Source organism: Fistularia commersonii, chromosome 5 (genome assembly GCF_037954325.1).
Source record: "Fistularia commersonii isolate RoL2024-O1a breed Wild chromosome 5, RoL_Fcom_v1.0, whole genome shotgun sequence".
Taxonomy (NCBI): Eukaryota; Metazoa; Chordata; class Actinopteri; order Syngnathiformes; family Fistulariidae; genus Fistularia; species Fistularia commersonii.
The window spans coordinates 17730-41057 of NC_141288.1; the positions used below are offsets into that span (position 1 = coordinate 17730).

Here is a 23328-nt window from a genome sequence, read left to right on the forward strand (position 1 = left end):
AATGAAAGTTGCTGAAGCAGGCAAGTCACCACAAGATCATCTACTCTGTTGATATAGATCATCAAATGTGTGCATGATCCAAGATTTCTTCAGTCGGTGAAAATCATGTCGGTTTCTTCTAAAATGAAGATACCTGTAACCATAGGTGTATTTTAATTGTTTTTTTTCCCATTCACTATATTAAAATAGTTATGTTCAGTTAAATGGTGTACGTTTGATTTTTTTTTTAAAGTAAAGTTTGTTTTGAATTTCATATTTTCATTTTCAAATGTAACTGTTGACACACCTACTTCCCTTTGTTGAGTAGGAATTCGTCACATCTAACCTGGACTACTTTCTGTTGCTCTCGCCTCCATCGCACACTGATCTGTGGCTGATCACCAATCTAAACCAGCATGGAGACTCCAGCCTGAGCCTCATCGGGGTTCCTGAGTGTCTTACATTGTAACTTGGTGTTGGTGTTCCAGTATTTCCCCCTCGTGTTTGGATGGCTCTACTCGTACTTTTTTTCACGCACATCAGATATCTGACTGATTAAATGAGCTTTGTTTGAGAACCTTGTGTGGAGTCGTGCTGTAATTTGGTCCAGAAAATTCACATCTCCTGACTGGAACTGCTATTTCATTGGGTTAACTAACAAGAAGTTAGTTACCCACTCAATGTCATTCAAATAAGCTTTGCCTGCTTTCTACCTGCATCAGAGGTGACGATATGACCCGTTGCTCTGTCATAGTTCTGTCCATAATCAACGATTCCTAACCCTACACGCAACAGTCCTGGCATCAGTCTCCTCGAAGTTCAAGGGCTTTCTTACCAGATAACATCCTTCATTATAGTGAGGAGCCTGTCTCACAAAGACATGGCCCTTTTGGTCTTTGTTGGAAAATATTTACATTTTTAAATAGTCCCGTTGATGGTTTTTGATGAATCAAATAATAGTGAGCTTTCGATTGTCCAGAGTTCAACAGTCTCTGAGCGGGCGAGCTGAGGAACGCAGGCCCAGACAGGCATGGAATAGACCAGGGGTGGACAAACTACGGCCCGCAGGCCACATCCAGCCCGCTGAGGATTGGTACAGAATTTATACTTGATGTGAATGATTGAACGACTGTCCAACAATTGGTCAAGGGAAAAGACCAAAGGAGACGAAGTGGATGATGAAGATGGAGAAAGATGATGATACCACGGAGGACACTGACGAAGATGATTGTGGAGGAGGGTCTCCCGCAGCCTCCGAGGCCTGGCTCGGCTCTTCTCGGCTCAGAGCAGTTCGGCTCGGCTCGGCTCGGCTCGGCTCGGGGCGGGGCGGCCGGGGCGGGGCGACGCCGAGCAGCAGCATTAGCTTCATCTCGGCTGACCGACACCGACCTCCTGCTCGTCTCTAGGCCGCGGCATGGACGCCGGAGCCCGGCCTGCTGCCACCGACTCGCCAGGGGGCCGCTTCCCGAGGAGGACTGTGATGAGAACCGCGATGACGCTGGCGACGAAGGCGGAGATGCGCCGTTGAGGGAAATCCGTGCGGGAACGGAGCCGTCGCGGCGCGATGCCGCAGAAAGTCGCCATTGTTTGGATGCGCAGCAGCCGGAGACGCACCATGACCCCCCCGCTGCTGCTCGCCGTCTGCCTGCTCTGCTGCGCCCCGGTAAGGAGACGCTACTCCCGGGGAGACACGCGGAGCGGCGCCGGTCTGGTGCTGGAGCTCTTTGTTCGGCTTGTTCTCAGTGTGTGTGTGTGTGTGTGTGTGTGTGTGTGTGTGTGTGTGTGTGTGTGTGTGTGTGTGTGTGTGTGTATTTGTCGTTGTGTCTGCACATGCGTGTGTGCGTGCGCACATGTGTTTGCGTGTGTGCGTGCGTGTGTGTGTGATGCGCGCTGCAGGTCGGTTTTCTGAAAGTGGGTCATTGGGCTGCAGCTCCAGCCTGCTCTGGTCTGCATAGATGCAGGTTCCACCAAAGGTCTCCCTGGTGGCCCAGATCTTCTCTGAACATCGGCCTGTTGTTCTTCACCAGAGTCAGTGAAGGAAAGGTTGTAATTCATCGAGGGATTTACCATTAATTAGTGTTTTTTTCCTGCCTCATGGAGACATTGGAGATGTTTTTTCAGTGTGAGGAACCCTGTCAGCCATGGAGCTTGCAACCCTGCTGCAGTGATTCCATCTAAACATTATGTAGACGTGATCTTTGCTCAAGGTCTTCAGCTCCAGACCGCTGGTCTGCACGTCGGAGTGTAATAACACCTTTGCGTGCGCTCAAAAACAGCGAAGCGTCCGGAGATTCACCGAGCAGAGATGCGCCAAGGAGATGTTCCGCATCGTTTGAAAGAAGCCAAGGGACTCACCGAGACAGAAGATCGACAACATCTCAAATGACAGCCGGACACCGGTCGAGGTCCAGACTCCTCGGAGAGCTGTAACATCAGGAATCCGATCGCTTGTTTTTTTCTGATGAAGTTAGCGGGAAAGACTCAGATTCATCTTTAAATGCTATATACTTAGCTTAGCTCTGATGGAGAACACATCTCGACCATGAACCTCCACACTAATGTGACAGACAGGTGCCTTTACGAAGCAGAGGGTCAGCCGAGGTGGGTCTGCTTGTGGCTCGGCTCACTGTTTCTTTGAGCTAAGCCACCCGCCGTCGGATAACTCTGCCGTGCACGTCTGTGAAGCTCAGAGGGAAGACTTCATCAGATCACGTCCATCTTACCTGCAGGTTCTTCCTGTTCTTCACGTCCTGGATTAACCCTCCCCGATAACTCAGTTGAAACACCTGCCTCTTCATCTCCGTCTCTCAGTACAAGTGAGAAGTTATTCACTGAATCATCATGACCTACGCTTTGGTCACTTTCTGCGATGCTGCAAGTTCAATCCCGACCAGCGGTTGGGAAGCAGCTTCACCTCTGTCGCCTTCACCTTCTTCTCAAAAAACAAACAATCTGCTGGTTCAGAGAAGCTGCAAGACGATTGCTTTTTCTTGCAAAAGGTCCACATTCAGACGTTAAGGTTTAGTTTTTTGAAAGGACGACGGCATGGAGCTGAAGGAATAATCAGTGAGGGGCACCCGTTCATAGTTGTAGCCCGGTATCCTATCACTTGGCTTTGCGGAAATACCTTTGTGTTTTTCCCCTGAAGGCGAAGGAGCTCAGGTCAAGGGACCCTCCATTAGGGACAGAAACCAGTCCCACAGCCACGTGATCAGTAATTGGAAATGTATCCATAAAATGAAAAGCATTTCAGAGACACAAACAAACAAACAACATTTCCTGTTTAAATTATGCAAAAAAGGGAAACAGGTTAGTCATTTGTTTCCATTGATCCTCTGGGACAGCAGAGACTGTCACCATGGAAACTGAGACAGAAGGAAACAAGAGCAACATCCATCACACATCCCTCCCTCCACACTTTCATCATCCCTCCATCCATTTATGTCTATCCCAACCCTCCATTATCCCTCCCTCCCATCATCCATCCCCCCTTTCAGGTAGAGCAGTTGGATTTCCAAGCTCCTGCTCTCCTGCCAAAGTGCCGCTGAGCAACACTGAAGCCCAAAGTGTTCCCCGGCGGCGGCTCCCGACCAGTGTAGCACTCTGGAAAAAAAGATGGAATAATAAATCACACCTCATGTGGTAACTCAGAGGATGGATATGTCTCACACAAACATTTAGAGGAGGTCACCCGCGGACCCCGGATGGGTCCATCAGAGGGACAGCAGGCAGAACTAGAGGTTCCAGAGACAAAGATGTTGAGGTTCTCTTTGGGAGTGACCAGGATGGATAGGATCAGGAATGAGTCTCAGAGGAACAGCACATGTTAGATGCTCTGGAGAGAAGGGCGGAGAAGCCAGACTGAGATGGCTGGGTCATGATAGTGAATATATTGGTTGATGAATGCTGGAACTGGAGGTCCAGAGGAAGACCAAAGAGAAGATTGATGGATGTCGTGAGAGAGGATATGACGGTAGTTGGTGTGAGAGAGGAGGATCCAGAGATGAAAGAGAATAGGATTAGATGGAGAAGGTGGAGTCGCTGTGGTGACCCCTGAGGGGAAAAGCCCAAAGGGGAAGAAGAAGAAGAAGAACTTCATGCGGTAACTCTGAGGATGGATACGTTTCACACAGACATTGATAGGAGGTCACCCGCGGGTCCCGCTCCTCCTGGCGAAGGTCCATGTCAGAAGTTCTTCGGTTGTGTCGGGGAAACGAGGGCTCGCCCCAGCTCCTATGTCAAAGTGGTATAAATGCAAGCAGTGAACTTCTTAGTCTCCTAGCAGCTTCTACGCTTCACCATGACTCAGTCCAGGCTAACAGGCTAACATTAGCATTCAGTGTCCGTTGCCTGGAAGCTCTCTGCACTCCATTGTCGCCATGGTAACCCTGGAATTAGACCAACATAATGAGCATCTCCTCTGGTCTCATTTGCCATGGAAACAGCAGAGCAGCTATCAAAGGAGTGAATGAGAGTCGTCTCTTCTTCTCCCGGTTTCCTCCAACATCTTCATCTTTGACCTAAAATATATTGAAGCATTTTCTTGTCTCTGATCGTCTGGGCTGACGTTCCAGGACAGGAAACAAGAAGAAAAGATAATGATATGATGATGATGATGATGAAGGGAGGTGACTCATCTGCAAAATAACCAGAGAAGTCCCCAGATTTCTGAAGCGCTCGTGAATCATCAACCATCAGTAACAAAGGTCGACAAGTTCTCCCACGCCTCTAGAATGTTGGTTGACAGGAAAGTGATTTTTACTTTCTGTGGAGATGACAAAGTTCTCCGCATGCTGACTCCTCCGTGCCGGTTTGGACGAACGGGCTCGCTCGGACATCCTGGCCTCAGACCGAGCAGATGGGTCTCTCCCGAACCTCCACTCATCTGAGGGCCTTTCTTTTTCAGGTGCTGGCATTTCAGGTGTATCTGAACGAAGAGGGCCTGATCGCGGCGAAGCTGGAGGCTTCGGACCTACGCGAGAACGTGTCGGCGTACGCGGCTCAGATCTCTGGAGAACCTCGGCCCGACGTGGTCCAGTTCAGTGCCTCCCAGGAGCCCCTGCTCTTCAACACCTCTTTTCATGGCCTCTGCTACAGTGTCGGCTTGCTTCTCCGGCGGGGCCCGTTCTGGTCCAAACCCGTGAGGACAGTGTCCGTCCTGACCAGTAAGGAAACTCGCCAGAACCAGAACCTTCAGCGTTCCACACAGTTCAACCCCAGCCCTTAAAATGAATTCCCGTGAATTCTCGAGAACGAACCCTCGTTCAGACCTTTGAAACTTCTGATTACAAGCTGATGTTCCAGGGTTAGGGTTAGGGTTAGGGTTAGCCCTAACCCTAACCCTAACCCTAACCCTTGATTTCTCATCTCCAACACCAGAGAGGTTTGGAGGTCTGGCTGCTTGTGGTGACCTTGGATGTTCTTCTCCTCAGAGCCTCTTCCTGTCAGCAGCGCTCAGATCTCAGACTACAAGGAGTCTCCAGAGAACGGAGTGCTGTTCCACCTGGAGTCTCCAGAGGGAAACGTCTTCAGCAGAGTCAACATCAGCTTCGTGGAGGGGCGGCAGAGACGCTGGATGCTCTACAAAGGTATTTCTACCATCATCCATCTCTCTGTCAGGGCGGCTGCGCGGTTTGGTCCAGAGACTTCTTGTCTCCATTGCCATCAGGAGTTCAGACTTCCAGGTCCTAACGGGTTTTCAGGGAGCAGGTCACGTGATCGTTGCAGGCGTCTGATTGGTCACCAGGCTTGGTCTTGGAAAAGAACTTGGACACAAAAGACCACAGCTTCATTTTGCCTTTTTCTTCTTCTTTACCAGGCAAGATGTTAGTTCTTCCCGCCGGAACGAACATCTGCTGAGCACGGATGTCTGTGGAGCTCAGAGTCCGGTGACGTCTCCTTGGTCGATAGCTGTCACCGACGGCAGCCAGGCTTTTAAAGATTCAGTTTTGCGTGAAGGAAACATCTGAATTGGAGGAGATGATCTGTGGAGAGACGTTTCCATCTTCATTGCTGATTTGATAACGAAAGATTAGAAACGGTTAAAGTTCTCACTGAACATGATCTTCCAGGTGTTATTGCAAAATGAACATCCAGGTGGATGGAGGCCATCACCCAACCTTCACCTTTTCAACTGATGCGATGAAGATTCCTGGTCAGGACTTTGATCACTGCTAATGGAGTGTCCCGCCTCTGTCTCCCGTGCTCGTTCCAGACTTCTACAAGGGCCGGACGGTGTTCAAGCACTGGTTACCAGGGACCTGTTACAGCAACATCACCTTCCAGCTTATCTCCGAGGCCACGGCGTTCCAGACCGCCATGATGACGCGGAGCGACGTCACACACACGCCTCTGCACCACAGGACAGGTACGCCATCCCGCCGCTCACCTGTGGGTCCTGTTAGCTCAGCAACAATCAAAGTGCCAGACATACAGAGGAATCGAGAAGGTTTCTCACTGTCCCACAGTGATATGATGTGAACAAAATAAAAATAAAGAGCACATTAAACAGTAAAAGTGCAACTATGAAGTATACGGGGCGGTGTGGCACAGGAGGTAGCGCAATTGTCGTTGGAACCGAACACTCCTGGTTCGATTCACGGCCCTGGCACTGGTGGACGACAGCCTAATGCTCACGGTGCATCCATGATGGGTTCATTGCAGAGAACCGATTTCCCCACGGGGATTAATAAAGGATAAATTATTAATTGAAAAGCTGATGCGAATACAATCTACTGTTACTGAGGTGAAAGGATGATGAGGTTTAACGGCATAAAAACTGAAATGTTTAAAAAGTCATTAGAGCGTAGAGAGCAGAGGTTTGAGTACAAAAGCACAAGTGCATAACCAAAAACATACAAGCAGCATGAGGATAGCGGGTGAAAAGATGAAGTGGATTATAAATATGAAATGGCATGTATTGTATGACTGCGAGAGAATAGCGGCAGTCTATAGCATGTAATACGATGGCAGCATGATGGGCTTGCTGAAACTGCAAACATTGCAACGGTGCAAAATGTTGTCAGAGTCCGGTATTTTAGTGGGAGAATGGAGGCATCCCCGCAGTCTGGTGTGAAGCCGCTGGAGGCACCAGCACCTTCTCTTCGAGGGCAGGAGGCTGAGCAGACTTGGTCCGAGGCGGTGAATGTCTTCCAGGGAGGGGACTCCTTCCAGCTGTGTTCACGATGCTCTGCAGAGCTTTCCTGTCGTGGCTCGTGCAGCTCTGGTCCCACACGGTGATACAGCTGCTCGGGACGCTAAACCATGGCGGCCCAGTCGAGAGCGGACACGATCCTTTCTAAGTTCTGGCTTGATGCTTTTAATTTGTGCAGAGTTTCTCTTTTTCTGGTCCATCAAGATCTGATATTCAATCTTTCCAAAGTATTTCAGATGTCCCCTGGTAGGGGGTCACTGGGACTGAAAAGATCACAGTTTGTGGTCCGCATCTGCTAGATTTGTCCTTCTTTGCAAAGACTTTCTCCTGAGCAGAGGTCCAACTCCTACCGTTGGAAGTAAGGAGCCTTGTGTTTCCCCTTCACCGTCTCACATCTTAATCCTCTCTCTCCTCTGGACCTCTGTCTCACATGAATGAAGCTCCTGCCTGGAAGTAAAAGCTGAACAAGCACAAAGTAGATCACAAAGATCCTTCCCAGAGATCATCGTCAGTCACTGAAGATCGCAGTGTCGGAGACCCCGCGTGGATCTGAGCCGGAGAACGTGTAGAAGGCTGTGTGTGAATTTCAGAAGATGTGTCTCCTTCGGGAGCTCCTGCTGTCCGCTGGAGAATTTGGTGTTTGTGGTTTATTGCGCGGGAGAACCTTCATGGCGCCTTTTGAATTTGAGGAGAAATGTCTGGTTAGTTGGTCTTCACAAAGGTTGAGAAATCAAGAAATTCTCACCCTGTGTCTGTCCGTCCGCAGTGCCAAACCCACCCATCAACATGACCCACAAGATGGTCAACCTGAGCCAGCGAGCAGCACCGGAAGACACGGGAGGCGTCCCATCTGCAGGGGTCCAGGAGGACCGAGCGTCTTCCCGACGAACACGGGACATCCCAATGATGGAGGAGCAGGAAGAGCGAGAGGGCACGGAGGCCACCTCAGAGGAGGTTTTGCCGGAAGCTGTACAGGTCACTTCCGGCTATACCAACAACACGACCGCCGCGAACGCCAGCGAGACCTCGGACTACTGGTCGGATCCCTCCGTGCTGCCCGCCGCAGACGAGGCGGAGGAGTTTGTCAATGCTGAAGTCCCGGAGTATGAAGACTCCAACGACGGCGGCTCTGCGATGGACGTCCCGACGGAGACCTCCGTCCTGCCCACCCAGCTGCCCCCCCTCCTGCTGGAGCTCCGCTGGCTTCCACCTAGACCCCCCAGCGGCTACGATGGCTTCAACCTCTATATCAGCAGAGACGGTAGGCCTGAGACGGCCCCGTCGGAGGCGACGGTCCTCCAACTCCCGCTTTCTGATCTCGTCTCGTCTCCAGGTAACGTCACTCAAACGGCCACCGTGGACGAGAACACACGTGAGTTCTTCACAAAGTTGACGGAGGCGGGAACGTACGGGGTGCGAGTCGCCACCGTCAGCTCGTCCGGAGACTGCGAGGCCAGGGAGAGCGCCGCTGCCGCCTTCAGCTTCTACCTGGGTAGGTGGACCGATACATGAAGGACCGGTGGGCAGAAGTTCAGATGAACCGACTGTCCGCGAGCCCGAGGAGATGCGGTCCCTCCGATGATTATCCATCCTCTGACCGGTCAGCTCTAACTGTGCCCTAGGACCTTCTGGTGAGCTGCTGGAGGAGCTGCGTCAGTGTCCACAGGCCGTCAGCGTCAGACTGCTGGACTCCAGCACCGCCGCAGTGTCCTGGGCGCCGTCCCCCGAGAACCACAATGGGAGCCTGGTGTCCGTGGTGTCGACCACCTGCACGAAGCCCAGCCTGAGCCGGAGGATGGAGAGCTCCTACTGCAGCGAGGTAACCTCACCAGCAGAGGCTCCAGACCTCCTTAGCAGATTCTCCCGGTGACCCCAGGAGGTCACGCCGGAGGAGCTGTCCTGTCAAGAGACGGCCCGTCTGTCTCAGAAAGCATCATTTCCAGCAGGACACCTTCTCAGAAGGATGTGACGGCAGAAATATCTCCAAAGAGCTAGCCACGGGAAGTTCTCCAGTAACTCTGCATCTTCTATCGTGGGGTCTTGGCGGATGTTTGTCATTTACAGGAGAACTCCACCAGTAACATCATCAGCAACCTGATGCCCGGCGCCCAGTACCGGGTGGTGGTCTTCCACACCAACGGGCCGCTGATCAGCCCGCCCTCCGAGCCCGTGGTCATTGACATCGGTGATCCTTCAGCTCGCCGTCTCGCCGCCTCCTGCTCGGTGGCGGCTCGCTAACGGCCTCTCTGCTCTCCAGAACCCACGGGCGTCAGCGAGCTGGTGGTGTATCCTCTGAGTCCCACCGCCGTCATCCTCAGCTGGCAGAGGCCTTACCACGTGGCTTTCCGCAAATACGTCCTCCAGACCTTCTTCTTCAACCCCGTCACCCTGACGTCGGAGTGGACCACCTACTACGAGATCGCCGCCACCGCCTCCGTCATCGCATCCGTGGTAACGCAACCAAACCCTCCGTTCTGTCTGACGCAAGGGAGTCCGTCACCCGTGAAGCGCAGCTTCGGGGAAGTCCTCCGATCGCAAAGCTCGGAGGTTCTTTCCTGACATCTGGTAAAGAACCAGGCTGACCGTGAACCCATCCGGTGGACCTTTGACAACAGGACCTCACGAGTTCTGATAGTCTATGAGTTGTTTCTCCTTCTGACCGACATTCCATAAACATGTACTTCTGTTCCTCTGACTGTCCAACGGAACTGAGGAACCCATTCGTCTGAGGAGGTCTCGGACTGAACTCTGTCTCTTTCACCTTCTTCCTCCAGAGAGTCACAGACCTGCTGCCAGCCTGGTATTATAATTTCCGTGTCTCCATGGTAGCCTGGGGCGACTCGGCGCTCAGCTGCTGTGACGGGTCCACGGTTAGCTTCATCACAGGTGATCATCTGCTCTCCTTCTGGTGTTGCCTTCAGGGTCAAAGACAAACTACTGATGATCCATCACTGAACAATCATAACAATTGCATTTGAGCTTTAGGATTTAGATCTTTAGTCTGTTAGGCGCGGTTTATCATTGTCAAGAACTACAGTAGTAATAATAATAACTAATAGCAATGAAACAACACGGTAACAACACCAACTATGAGAGCGAAATCAGATTTACATTTTCAGGGCTCGCTAATCGACTACCGTTTCATGTTTAATATTCCGGCTTCAGTCGAACACCTTCTGAGGAGAAAAGGTGTCGTTTTCTCCTGTGAAGTAAAGTGACTTTGCCTCCCGCAGCTCCTGAGGCTCCTCACATCTCCTCTGTGGATTACTCTCATGGCGTCCTGTACGTTCGCTGGACGTATGGCGAGCTCTTCATTGACCTGTCGCACTCCAGGATGCTGCACTGGCAGGTGTCTGCCGTCGGCAAGAGGGGCGCGGAGAGGAGCTTCACCGTCGACGTGAGTCGTTTGCCGACTTGTCCACTCGGGGCCTGACGGGAGTCGCCGGCACCTTCCGCTGGCAAGGAGGTCGCGCTTCCAAACAACACCCTCGTGTCCTTCAGCTTTGCTGTTGTTTGTCTTTCCTGTTCAGATCCGTCTTTTTTTCTTCTTTTCCTGCTGTCGATAAGGTGAGACTTTGGTGGGTCTTCACTCACCATGATCTCATCATGACTCCACCGTTCCAGGTGACCCGCGCGGTGATGCATGCCAGCCTGCCACTTCCACCTGGAGACATCTACAACCTGACAGTGACGGCGTGTACGGAGAGGAACCGCAACACCTCTGCTTCAAACATCATCAAATTGGGTAGGACTCTCTCTCACACACATGCACGCAAACGCACGCACGCACACACACACACACACACACACACACACACACACACTAAGGTAGTGATCCTTACCTTGCAGAAGATTGTTGGCTGAGTTCAGACCAGCTGTGATTTAATGAAAATAGTTTGAATTCATTCGGTTTGTGAAGAAAGTTGCTGGAAAACACATCCAGCAAAACATCTTCTCCTTTGGGCTGCTCCCTGCAGAGGGCACAGCCAATCACCTGCCTCCATCCGACCCACAGCCAATCACCCGCCTCCATCCGACCCACTGCCAACCCCCTCCTCTCCATCCCCCCAGCTCCCAAAAAGAACCTCCACATCTTCATCTCTGAGCATCGACTACATGATGGATGTGACCAAAATAAAAATGATAAAGACACCCTGTTAAGTTTGAGACACATTCTAAATATAAATGCCCTACACAATAATGGGGGAGAAGGTGATATGAAATGGTCTGACCGGCAGCGTTGAAGTCTCTCAGAGTTCAGTCGTGGCATGAGCTTTGCTTGAGGAACTCAGGTTCACTGGCTGAGGTTCTGCCGCCTTCCTTGAGAGCATCGGTCGTTCGAAACCTCGTCACAAAGATCTGGGCGGAGAAGATGTTCTCTGTGGCAGCAGAGACAATCATTTGAAGCCTCATTTGAAGCGAGGACCTGACCTGATCTTCTCTTTTGGAGCAGAACCGGCTCCTCCCAGGTCTCTGTTCGCCGTCAACTCCACCCACTCCTCGGTGACGCTGCTGTGGACGGAGGAGGGCGTCGTCGATCACTTCCAGATCGTCTGCAAGGAGAGCGGCCCCGGTGCCAACCTGAAGGTAATGGAGTGTCTCCATGGCAACCGCTTGGGTTGAACCAATGATGCAGAAGAACACAAAGACAAAGTCGTCGTTAAAATGAATAAATGACCGAATATTTGCAATGAAGATAGCGGCACTACTGTGATCGCAGTAGTACTGTGATAGCTGTACCACTATGACAGCAGTACTGCTGTGATAGCAATCCAGCTGAAAGAACATGGCTGAGTACACGTGGTGATGTCAGTACTGCTCGTGTTAGTCCAGGTGATCGTACCCTGGTGAGCTCATGTTAGTCCAGGTGATCGTACCCGGGTGAGCCCATGTTAGTCCAGGTGATCGTACCCGGGTGAGCTCATGCTAGTCCAGGTGATGTTCCCGGGTGAGCTCATGTTAGTCCAGGTGATGTTCCCGGGTGAGCTCATATGAGAAGTACCTGCTGAGGGTATGTGTCCTCCAGGCCCGGGAGCCTCAGACGTCCACCTCCCACGTCCTGACGGTCTCTGGTTTGTCTCCGTCCTCCACCTACAACTGCAGCGTCACCAGCTTCAGCTATGGGACGCCCAGTCGCCCCGCCCACATCGCCATCAGCACCGCGGGTAAGGCCCCGCCTACATCGCCGTCTTCTGCAGTTCATTACAAAGAAAGTTAGCAAAAGTAAAGAGAGGACAGAAGAAGGAGGGTGGAGGAGAAGCTTTCAGGCTCCGGCAAAAACAAAGCCTTAGAAAAGGGAAGGTGAACCGGTGACCGAGGTCTCATCTTCCCTTGAAGCTTCTCATGCACTCTCACCAGCAGGAGGTCTCCAAGGACAACATGGCCGTAGCAGCGCCTCCTGTTGTCGGTTCAAGTCAAAGCATGTTTGAACCCTTCTGCTCAGGAGACATCGCATGAAAACACTCCCTTTGAACTTCTGTGTGTCTGTGTGTGTACATGTGTGTGTGTGTGTGTGTATACATATGTGTCTGTGTGCAGCCAAGGAAATCAACCCCAGTGTCGCCGCCATCGCTGCACTCGCCATACTCAGCATCCTGCTGGTGGCTTTGCTGATCCTGTTCCTGCTGGTCCTGAGGAAGAAGCATCTGATGATGAGCAGGTGGGTCTCCTCTTCACTCCTCGCTGCCAAAGAACCTCGGTCACAGGATTGAGCCGGAGCTCCCGTTGAGGTGTCAGATGTTCTCCTGATCCCACTCGGCGTCTGTGTTTCAGAGAATGCGGAGGCGCCGAGACCTTCGTCAACTTCGCCTCTTTTGAGCGAGACGGAAAGCTCCCCTATAACTGGTAAGTCGTGGTCTCCATGGCGTCTAAGGAGTGCTCAGGCGGAGGCCGGAGGCTCCTCCACGGCTTCCGGCAGCACAGGCACTGCAGATGAGCTCAGACGATAGGGTTCTTCACGTTCTGAAGGAGACCGCAGGATGCAGCTCAGTGGAGGTTAATATAAGAGCTGAAGGAGGGTCAGTGAAGGCAGCACTGGCTTCATCATGTCTCGTCTTCTTCATGTGACGCTGCGCCTGTGTCTGATTGGCTGTTTGGAGTCGGTGTGACGTCATCGCCAGAGCAGAACCTAACTTTCTCACTTGATTTCTGGAAGAAAACAAACCGCATTGAAAGCGACACGTGGAACTCAGTTCTTCTGGTGTCTGCCATCACACACACACACACACATACACACACACACACACACACACACACACACACTGAGCTAGCGTCTACCACTGGCCATTGTTAGAGTGACGTGAGCCCGCTGCCCGGCTATTTCCGGGCCAAAGAGGCCTTCAGGAAGCTCCGTTCCTCTCGCCAGACTACCCGGCCCGGTTGGTCGGCCGATGAACATCAAGGAGCCCCAGATTGTTTAGGAAGACCTTCCTGCTTGTCGACACCAACAGGAAATAAAAGGCCTTGACAAACATTCTGTCTTCATCATCTGGCAGGTGAGAACCTGCAGGAATGGTCCACGGCGCTCCTGGTCCGACGCCAGGAGGACAAACATTGCTTTAGGAGAAAACTTTTCGACCAAAAAGCTCCGTCGCTTCTCTGAGTTGCCAGTTTGACTCTCGGCGGTCTGAAATCACAGACATCTAATCTGGAGCGGTCCAGGGCGGAGCGGCGAAGCGGCGCGGGGCCACGGGCCGAGGGGCGCCAAAGCAGACGTGTGATTGGACTGTGTCATTAACGGGCGGCGCGTTGTCGCCCCCTGCTGTCTGTTTTTATTCCCTGTTTGTGTTTGACCTTCAGGCGAAGAAGCGTCTTCGCCCTCCTCACCCTCCTGCCATCCTGCCTTTGGACTGACTATCTTTTGGCTTTTTATATTAATCCCTGGTAAGTAAACGCCGCTGAGCGGCTCAGAGGTCAGGTGTATATTTCACTTCCTGTCAGCAAACCCCAACAACGTGGCACCTTCAGGGCCGCCGGCTCGAACAGCAGGGCTCTCATCTCCAGCCTCTTTGTCCAAAACCCGGGTCCTTGTCTATCGGCTGACGGTGTTGGTTGTAGTTTCTCCAGATCTTCCTTCTGGGCACCAACGACCCTCTGAACCCTCTGAACCACTGAACACGTCAAATTTGAACCAAGTCCTCCTAACATTTGTGGCAGAAGTCTGATAAGGAACTGTCTCCAGATGTTCCAGGAGCAGACGGGTCATCTGAACCAACGGTCACAGACGAGTCCGTGATCTTTGGAGCAAATATTCTCAGAAGGAATTCCTCTCGCACCTTCGGTCCACTTTGTCCTTCAGGACACGTCAGGTTTGCGAGAAGGATCCGCTCTGTTTGGATCTGGAGTCGATAGCTGGGCCTCAGGACGGCAGAACGTTTCAGAACTAAATATGAGTTGGCGTCTCCTCGCTTTAGTGACGAAGGCCGTCCCTCAGCGCCCATCCGGGGAGTTTAGTCCGACAGTCCCTCCAGGGACAACGAGCTCCACAGCAGTCTCCACCTGTAGGGTTCAATATTATTGAATCGGTTCTGACCGAAAACAAACTGAACCTGGAAGAGCTTGTTGCTACGGCAGCAGACCGACGCTGCCGCATTCAATATGGCGGAGGTGTCTGGTCAGCTGGAGTGAAAAGAACAAAGTACCAGTAATAGTTTTTTCTTCCAGCAGATGATTAATAGGTGTGTTCATTCAAGATTATTTATGTTCTTTAAACACCTAATGACTGATTCATGGACACACTCCTCACTTATCCACAGCTGTGATTTTATCTCTGCTGGTCCGTCGTTGTTGGTTTGACAGAAAGAGAAATATTAAACACCAACTTCTCAAACACAGTTTACAAACAGGAAGTGGATCAACTTTGGCTGCTGACGCTGCATGGCACTGTTGTGTAGCATGTAGCATGATGCTAAGTGTGTCTCGTTTTTTTAATGTAGCATGATGCCAGCTGTGTCAGTGGCTAGGTTTGCTCACATGTAATATGATGCTAACTGCCTGCTCTTTCTTTTAATGGAGCATGTTGCTAGCTGTGTTAGCAGTGACGTCTACTCACATGAAGCATGATGCTAATTGTCTCCACACTGCTCCTCTGGCTTTCAACCATCCGTGTTGCTGCTCGTATCTTCATTCAATCCTCCAGATTCTACCTGGAAAAAAATGAAAGCAATAAAAGCTGAGAGACAGAAAACTGAAAAATCAAAAAAACGCAGCGGGAAAGAAGAAAGTTGTGTTCTAACTCTTGCACTCCCTGGGTGTCGGGTTCGGAGCGACGGCACACGGGCAGAATCCCGAGGTTGGATCTGGAAGCGCTGGCAGGAAACCATCAATAGACATGAACTTTATTTCATTGGAAATAAGATTTTTGAAGCTCTAAGCAAACTACAAAGATAAGGTCCTTTTCAGAAGCACAATCAGTGACGCTGATCCGAAAACAAAATCTCTTAAAGCACGCTTGCGCACAAACACACATACACACACCATGACATGAGCTTATTCTCAATGACTGCCAAAAAAAAAGACATGGCATTGGACTGCAGGCTGCTTTAGATGCTAAATTCTGGCTAACCCTAACTCCTGGTTAACCCTAACTCCTGGCTAATCTTAACTGGCACTTAACGCTAAATTGCAGCTAATGCTAAATCCCGGTTAACGCCAGCTCCACACCAATCGCATCACTGCAAAGCTGATCCAGGAGTTGGTGTTTCTCCTGCTTGGTAAACATCAAGCTGGAGGTCTTTCTCAACCAGGGTTGGTGGAGAGCAGAACGGGGGCTGAAGCCGGGGCACGAAGGAGGCCAGGCCTCCCCTGCACTGGTGCAGCCAATCAGATCTGTGACTCGACTGGCCCCGCCCTTCACATCCGATCCACTCAGGGATTCAGATCAGATTCTCTGATTAGAGTAGAATTGGTCTGGTTTAAAGTATTCATCTGTTTTCATGTTTGAATCTCCCCGTCTTTTATAGGAGCAAGTCCGCCTTGAAGAAACGCAAGCTCACCAGGTATGTGTGTGTGTGTGTATGTGTGTCACTCTTACACATGTGTGAGTTTATTCCGCCAATGGGGGGGCTTGCTGTCAGGACCGTGGCAGCCGATGACTGGAGGATTTGTGGTGATGACATCACACAGAATTGTCCAATGACTGCAGTGTTTGTGTTGCAGCCTGGTGCAGCTGGACGACTTTGAGAGCTACTTCAAAGACATGGGCAAAGACTCCGCCTACAAGTTCTCTCTGCAGTTTGAGGTGAGACCTGCCAAGGCGTGACCACTCAATCACCTGACACTAGTTAGCCGCTGCTGCTACCAGGTAGCTTAGCGAGCTAAAAGTCAGGTGAGTGAGCGGACGGAGAGCGGGATGTGATCGCCCGGTCTCCTTTCACTGCCTGACCTTTGACCCGACCCCTCCGCCCCATCTCACTGGCTCACACCGAAAGCCTCCATCTTGGAATGTTTTCAGGAGCTGAAGAGCGTCGGACTGGATCTCCCTCACGACGCCGCCGACCTGCCAGTCAACCGGCCCAAGAACCGCTACACCAACATCCTGCCCTGTGAGTCAAGAAGATGGTTTTCATTCATTCATCATCTGCACTTGGGGTCAGGGGTCACAGGGCCGAGACTTAAATCGCATTCTCGAAACGCTCGGGTTCGGAAATCCGCTCACTGAAGTTTTAGCATGAACGGCAAGAAGTCATTGGACAAAGCCCGGCTCTTCATGATCTCCATAAAATCTCGACATCACGGTCCGAGCCCGGAACTAACTATTCTGTCAATCGGCGGGGATGATTGGAGCGTGGTTTCATGAGGAAGCGAACATCTGACGGGACCTGAGAGCCGCCACTCAGAACATCTTGTTTCCACAGACGATTTCAGTCGGGTGAAGCTGATCTCCATGCACAACGACGAAGGATCTGACTACATCAACGCCAACTACATCCCGGTGAGCGGCGTCTGAGGTCGTCCGTGGGTCAGAAGGTCACGTCGGAGCCTCAAAGGTTCCGGTGTGACGTGTCGCCATTCTAGCCGAGGGTCGGATCCCCAACCCTGCACCAGGGCAAGAGGAGGCGGGTGTCACCCAAGCTCTTCTTCTCCTCAGGGCTACAAACATCCCCGGGAATACATCGCCACCCAGGGCCCGCTGCCCGAGACCCGCAACGACTTCTGGAAGATGGTCCTGCAGCAGAAGAGCCCCATCACCGTCATGCTCACGCAGTGCAGCGAGCGACGCCGGGCAAGTGTCACATGACCATCTCACATCCCACGACCATCTCACGTCCCTCGACCATCTCACATCCCACGACCTTTTATTCTTCACCGGTCCAGATCTTGATGCTGCACGCCTTGAACGATCATTCCTCCGTGCCAAGTAGTGGAGCTGCTAGCCTGGTGCTCCAGCTGATAGCTTCTCCTCCATCTTTGACATGAGCCCAGACATTCTGGGGTGCCCTGACAGCGACTCTGTGCCTGTGGCGTGTTTAGGTGAAGTGCGACCACTACTGGCCGTTCACCGACGAGCCCGTCATGTACGGCGAGATCAGTGTGGAGATGCTGTCAGAGACCGAGTCTCCTGAATGGACCATCAGGAAGTTCAGACTGGGATATGTGAGTCCATCCAGTGTCCTTATTTTGAATTAGAGAAGAGGCGGTTGGGTCAGACGTACCCCTGGAGTTCGGGGCGGGGGGTCAGATGCCTTTGGGATGTTCAACAGATCACTGTGATGGAACGCCAGTTTTTATGTCCTGAACATCAGCATGGGATCAAAACTGATGGACCTCCTCCTGGATATCAGAGGCCCACCTCAAACCAGCCTCCTTCTCCCAAATCTCACAGGCAGACGAGACGCGGGACGTCCTCCACCTGAACTACACCTCCTGGCCAGATCACGGCGTTCCCACGGTGAACGCCATCGAGAGCATCCTGCAGTTCGTCCACATTGTTCGTCAGCAGGCCAATCGGACCAAAGACCCCATCATCGTCCACTGCAGGTGAGGGGTTTCCCACGCACAGCACCAGGTGCTCAGGCCCAGGTGGCTTTAGGGACGTTTCATGATTCGGCTTTGGCTCCAGGTCCAGGATTAAGCCCCTGGAACACAACAGAATACACCAAACTAGTTTCTGCGCCGATGATGTTCTTCCGTAACCTGACAAGATAACATCAACTTTCTCTTTCAAACCTGAAAAAAACAAAAACAATCCTCCCAAAACAAAGGGCTGTCGGCGGTTTGTCCAGCAGACCTTCAAATGAACCACACCTGACCTGTAGACGGAGGCCCCGCCCCCGGCGTCAGAACCCAGGCAGCCGTTGCTTTTCCCAGCAGTCACTTGTGCTTTGTCAGGCTCCTCGTCTGTAGCCGGCATCATCTTGGCAAGCATTCCCACATGGCCGAGCTTCTGATGATCTGCTGTTGACCGGAAGGAGCGCGGGAGCTATGGAGGCTCCTGCTGGTCGGAGGTCCTCGCAGACACTTCGAAGAAGCAGCATATCAGCCCTGGCGTTACACCTCCATAGAGACACCCGCTAACCATCTGCTGTGTATCTCTTCAGCGCCGGCGTTGGCAGGACGGGGACCTTCATCGCTTTGGACCGCCTGATGCAGCAAATCAGAGAACACGAGTTTGCGGACGTCCTGGGCTTGGTCTCCGAGATGCGCTCCCACCGTCTGTCCATGGTCCAGACCGAGGTCAGGCCTCCACTCTCACTTGGAAATGCCTTAGCGTTTCTTTACAACGCAGTAAGGGGTGACGTGATGCGTTGGGCCTCCGAGCCCAGGGGCCGGCAACCGTTACCGCTCAGAGAGCCATTTGGAGCCTAGAATGGTTTGTTTGTTTTTATTAACCCTTTATGCTACGTATAAACAAAATATGTGTTAAATCAATGAACAACTGCAGAGAAATCAAAATTACATTTCTCCATGGGACAATACATTTCCAAAAAAACACGTCAGGTTGAAGGTTACTTTTAAGCAAAATACTCAGTCGTCTATTTGAGTCCTTCTTGTATTTTTGAAAAAAAAAAGAGCCACATTTAAATGATCGACCAGCAGAAAATCAAAGATGCCGTTCTTTCTCTGCGAGCTGTCATCCTTTGGCTGCCGCGTGCAGTCGCTTATTAAGAGCCACAAAAATAATTGAACACATATTTAGATGTTACAAGATGGCCATAATCTTCTGATTTAAATGTACATTTAAATAACATACATTCCAGTTCATTTTTTCAAAAAAACCACAGGGAGACGCATCAGAGGAGTGAAAGAGGCGCGGGTTGCCGAGCCCTGGGCTCGGAGGAGGTTCTCACTGGCAGGGATGGAGTTCGGAAGACCTAAACCGTGAGGAAGGTTTCTTGTGGGTCGAAGGAAACGGAGCACTTCAAGGACCTCGAGTTCCTGTCGGGGTCTCATATGTTCTCCACTAGATATATCAAGGGATTTGAGTCTTCGAGGAGATGCAGTGTGCCCCCCTGGGACGCCGCATTTTGCTAGCATTAGCCACATGCTAATAATGTCCATTGCACTCAGCAAACCAAGAACTCCCAGTTGAATGTGACCCGGCTCTTTACGCCGGAGCCTTCCGGCTTCTGTCGACCGTCTCTGAGCCGCCTGAGGGAACCCTTTGAGCTTCTGGCTAAAGACCAAAGGGTTTCCTCGGGGAAGCCCGGTGCCCTTCGTCCATGTCTGATTCATGTTTTTCGAGTGTAGAAGTGGACCGACTGACGGGATGCGCTCTGGTTTTTTCGCACCTCTTCTTCTGAACCACAGGAGCAGTACGTCTTCATCCATCAGTGTGTCCTGCTGATGTGGCAGAAGAAGAAGCAGCAGTCCGTCACCTCCGACGTCATCTACGAGAACTCCAGCAAGACATAATGGCGGCGCCGTTGTCCCGACGTGGGTTCTTCATCCCCGGGGAAACACCTGGTCCCCTGAGGTGATCGGATGTCCACTAACAGACTGTCTCGCTGTCCCTCAGGCTGCGTACGAGCTCACCTGCTCCAGAAGTCCTGCATCTTCACAAAAACATCAACCCTGAGAACCCAGTTTTATTTCACCGTTCAGGACCGAGGGGGCAGAGTTTCACCTCCGGGAGCAGATGACCATAAGCAGTAACCTCAGGAGCTCCGCCCTCTCTGACGACCACGTTTACACGCCGTCCTCCGTCAGGTGACGCGAGGCAGCACTTCCTTCGATTTGTTCTTTAACCTCAGAAGCCGAAGAGCCGTAACCTTGCCGAGGGCCTCCTCTTGACCACCGAGGACTCGGTCGACCTTCGTGGAGACGAGAAGGTCCAATCGGGATGAAAGTATTGCTATAGAAGGTAATAAGACCCAGGCGGGTCAGGATGACCTTCAGTGACCTTCACCCCCATCAGTGTTCAGCTCGTCCTCAGTGGAGACTTGATCAAGGCCGCTGATGTTTGCTGAAGGACATGAAGGAAAAGCGGCGGCAGACACTGACACGTGGCCGTAGTTAGTTAGCAGACTCATGGTTGGATGGAGAGGATCAGGTGATCTCCAGATGGAATATTCTTTTTTGTTTTCTCTTCTTCTTGTGTGTGAAAGTTTGACATGAAGTGTCCACATGGACCCTCCTGACATTCTCTGACATGGTGACTCTCTTTGAAGGACCTACAGCTCAGCTGGGGGCTCTTCAGAACACCGTCAGAAGATGGACGAGTTGGAACGTAGAAATAAGGTTCTGATGGTCAAATGGTTTCGAGAACATCAGGTCAGGGCTTCGCTGCGGAAACGATTGAGCACGTGCGGAGGGAAGAGTGCGATGGCAGATGGACGGAAGCGGGTCCAGGCAGGACCTTCGGGCCGCCGAACAAACCGGCGCTGAGGGCGAAGCCGGTCCAACGGAGATCTTCTGTCGCAGCTCAGATGGAGTCTGGGTCGGAGCTGCCGGAGGGTTTGAGATGGAGGAACAAAAGTTGGAGAGCGGTTGGTTTCTTCTAAGATCACCGGCAGCAGAAAGAGAAGAGACCTCCCAGAGGCTCCTGTTCCTGACAAATTGAGCGGTCATCTAAAAACCCAAGTATTAGAAGATGGAAGTGGTCAGATTTAAGAGAAGCACGAATGAAACATCTAGATCATGCTCTTCACATCTGGACCATGACCTTCTCAGCTCAGCCTCTCACTGGACTTCATCTGGAAAAATTTGACTGCCATGCGTTGATTTGAGCGGATCCTGTCTGGCCTGCAGCCCAAGAGCCTGGACCTCAGCCGGATCGAGTTTCGAAAACAGCTGCAGATCTTCGTCTCACGGTGCCAGTCTCCGGAGTCTCGGGGGCTTTGGCGGAGGTCACCTGCGGCGTTGAAAGACCAGGAAGAGCGGCCCGGTCCTTAAACACCGAACGCCATCAGCTGCCACTAAACAGCAAACAACTCACTACAGGCTCAGGAGGTTCAGAGGAGATGTCTCTGGAACCCGGCGAGGTCCGTGTCCACCTGTACAGATAGATCCGTTCCCGTTGCTGAACGTGTCTGTGTTTTAGCTTTAGCTTTCTTATGCTAGTTAGTTTCTCTGGAGTGAAGCTTCAGTGTCAGTTGCAAACGGCTTACAGCTCGTTAACACCCCTTGTGGCAGCAGCAGGTACTACAGCAGGCAGGATGTCTATTTCCAAAGGTCTCGGTCTCGTCCTTCAATGGCCCATTGAGAAGAAGAAGAAAATGTGAACCTCAGAGGCATTTGTCAAAGTGAGCAGATGGGACACCGGCGGTTGATTCGTTTACAGTGACGTGCTCCATGCAAGAAGTGGAGATGTTTCCAAAATAAGAGTGCAGACTGGCATGATATGGTGTTTTAAGTTTGGAAGCAGCAGGAGTTACGTCCAGAAGAAACGCTTGTTCACCTGGAGAAATTTTCTTCTGGGATGTCGGTCGTTCTTCTTTTAGAACCTTCTGGAATCAGACCAGCCTTCAGATGACAGCCAGACTCTGATTTCACCACCAAACACCAGACATGAAGAAGAGCCAAAGCTCTGCTACTCTTTGGGGCCTCCAGCTCTTACTCCCATCAGGTCCATTTTTGAGGAGACGCTCAACAAACCCTTGTTTCATTGAGCAGGTCCTGGATTTGACTCCCAGTCTGGATTTTAAAAAGTCCTTTAAACATTTGCAGCCTCTCCGTGAAACCCGAGAAGCTTTATCTAATGGTCGGTTGCATTTTCTTCTATTCCGAAGATGTGATCCCGCATATCGAGATCACTTTTCAAAGTTCTCCATCAGCGTTCAACCTCAGACAGATCTGAGAGACTTCCGACCCCAGGATGGAACCCAGTCACAGATAGATATCACGCTGGCTTCAACAAAGACCTGCAGGAGAAGAAGCCTGTGTTCACACCCGTCCAATCAGAGGCGGCCGTTCACCTGGTTGGACAAAACTGAAACCTGTTTGAATGTAAACGTGTTTGCAGCTTCTTCTCAAACACCTGCATCAGAATGTTCTAAAGACCCGCCGCTCCTGCACTCAGGAGAACCAACGGCTCTTCTGATTTGTCACTACCTTGTGTGCACTTTGACCAGCCACAGAACCCGGTGTGTGTGCTTGTGTGTGTGTGCTTGTGTGTGTGTGTGTGTGTGTGTGTGTGTGTGTGTGTGTGTGTGTGTGTGTGTGTGTGTGTGTGTGTGTGTGTGTGTGTGTGTGTGTGTGTGTGTGTGTGTGTGTGTGTCTGCGGTCCCTCGTGGGGCTGCTGGCTCTGACAGATGTACATATCCTCCACTGATGTTTCCACTCGTGAAAAAGACTTTGGTTTTGAAAAGGTGTTGTTTCTGTGAATCTTGGTTCCAGTCCAGGACATTAAGAGCCCGAGACCAGGCCGGAGACCAGCAGGACGTCTGGTCAGAGGTCTGGATGAACGTGTCCTCCTTGTGTTTGGGTCAAATGTCGTCTGAACTCCTGTGTTTGTGTCACAAAATGTGAAGGATTGGTTTCACCGTGTTGGAACAAAATAAAAGATAAAGTTCATCCGGATGTCCTTCCCTGTGTAACGACTAGGAGCACTACTGCTACTACTGCTACTACTAGAAGGTCTTCTGTCCGCTGAAATGTCATCCGGAGATAAGCCGGCCGTACGCTCCTCTGACCAGAAGACAGTCAGCCTTCTTCTCATGAACGAGGTTCTGAATCGTTCAAACTAATAATAGACTGCATCAAAATAAGGCTCAGATCAAAACTGAGTGAAAAAGTTGAGATTGTTGACTGCGATCTCT

General features: G+C 51.5%; 1 protein-coding gene across 2 annotated transcripts; it reads left to right on the forward strand.

Moving 5' to 3' along the window:
• The first annotated feature begins 1365 nt into the window (after positions 1–1365).
• On the forward strand, positions 1366–23083 carry ptpro (protein tyrosine phosphatase receptor type O). Of its 2 annotated transcripts, XM_086146193.1 has the most exons (27): positions 1366–1642; positions 4886–5144; positions 5412–5567; positions 6194–6346; positions 7899–8393; positions 8466–8624; positions 8755–8951; positions 9197–9317; positions 9390–9583; positions 9907–10018; positions 10366–10529; positions 10757–10877; positions 11586–11719; positions 12159–12297; positions 12671–12791; positions 12905–12976; positions 13931–14014; positions 16093–16128; positions 16289–16370; positions 16584–16674; positions 16987–17063; positions 17220–17354; positions 17603–17725; positions 17955–18109; positions 18670–18805; positions 19880–20005; positions 20088–23083. In XM_086146193.1, the coding sequence occupies exons 1-26, from the start codon at positions 1544–1546 to the stop codon at positions 19982–19984; spliced, it is 3720 nt and encodes a 1239-aa protein (XP_086002319.1). In that variant the 5' UTR covers positions 1366–1543; the 3' UTR covers positions 19985–20005; positions 20088–23083. The 2 variants fall into 2 exon arrangements, with proteins under 2 accessions (XP_086002319.1, XP_086002320.1); XM_086146194.1 differs by lacking the exon at positions 13931–14014.
• The last annotated feature ends 245 nt before the right edge of the window (positions 23084–23328 follow it).

What these genes read in the sequence shown, in the direction of transcription:
- ptpro (XM_086146193.1), top strand. Translation starts at nt 1,544, where the DNA reads ATGCCGCAGAAAGTCGCCATTGTTTGGATGCGCAGCAGCCGGAGACGC. An exon ending in GCTTTTTATATTAATCCCTG is followed by an intron (nt 14,015 to 16,092) that starts GTAAGTAAACGC and finishes CGTCTTTTATAG; the next exon opens with GAGCAAGTCCGCCTTGAAGA. An exon ending in CCCATCATCGTCCACTGCAG is followed by an intron (nt 18,110 to 18,669) that starts GTGAGGGGTTTC and finishes GTATCTCTTCAG; the next exon opens with CGCCGGCGTTGGCAGGACGG.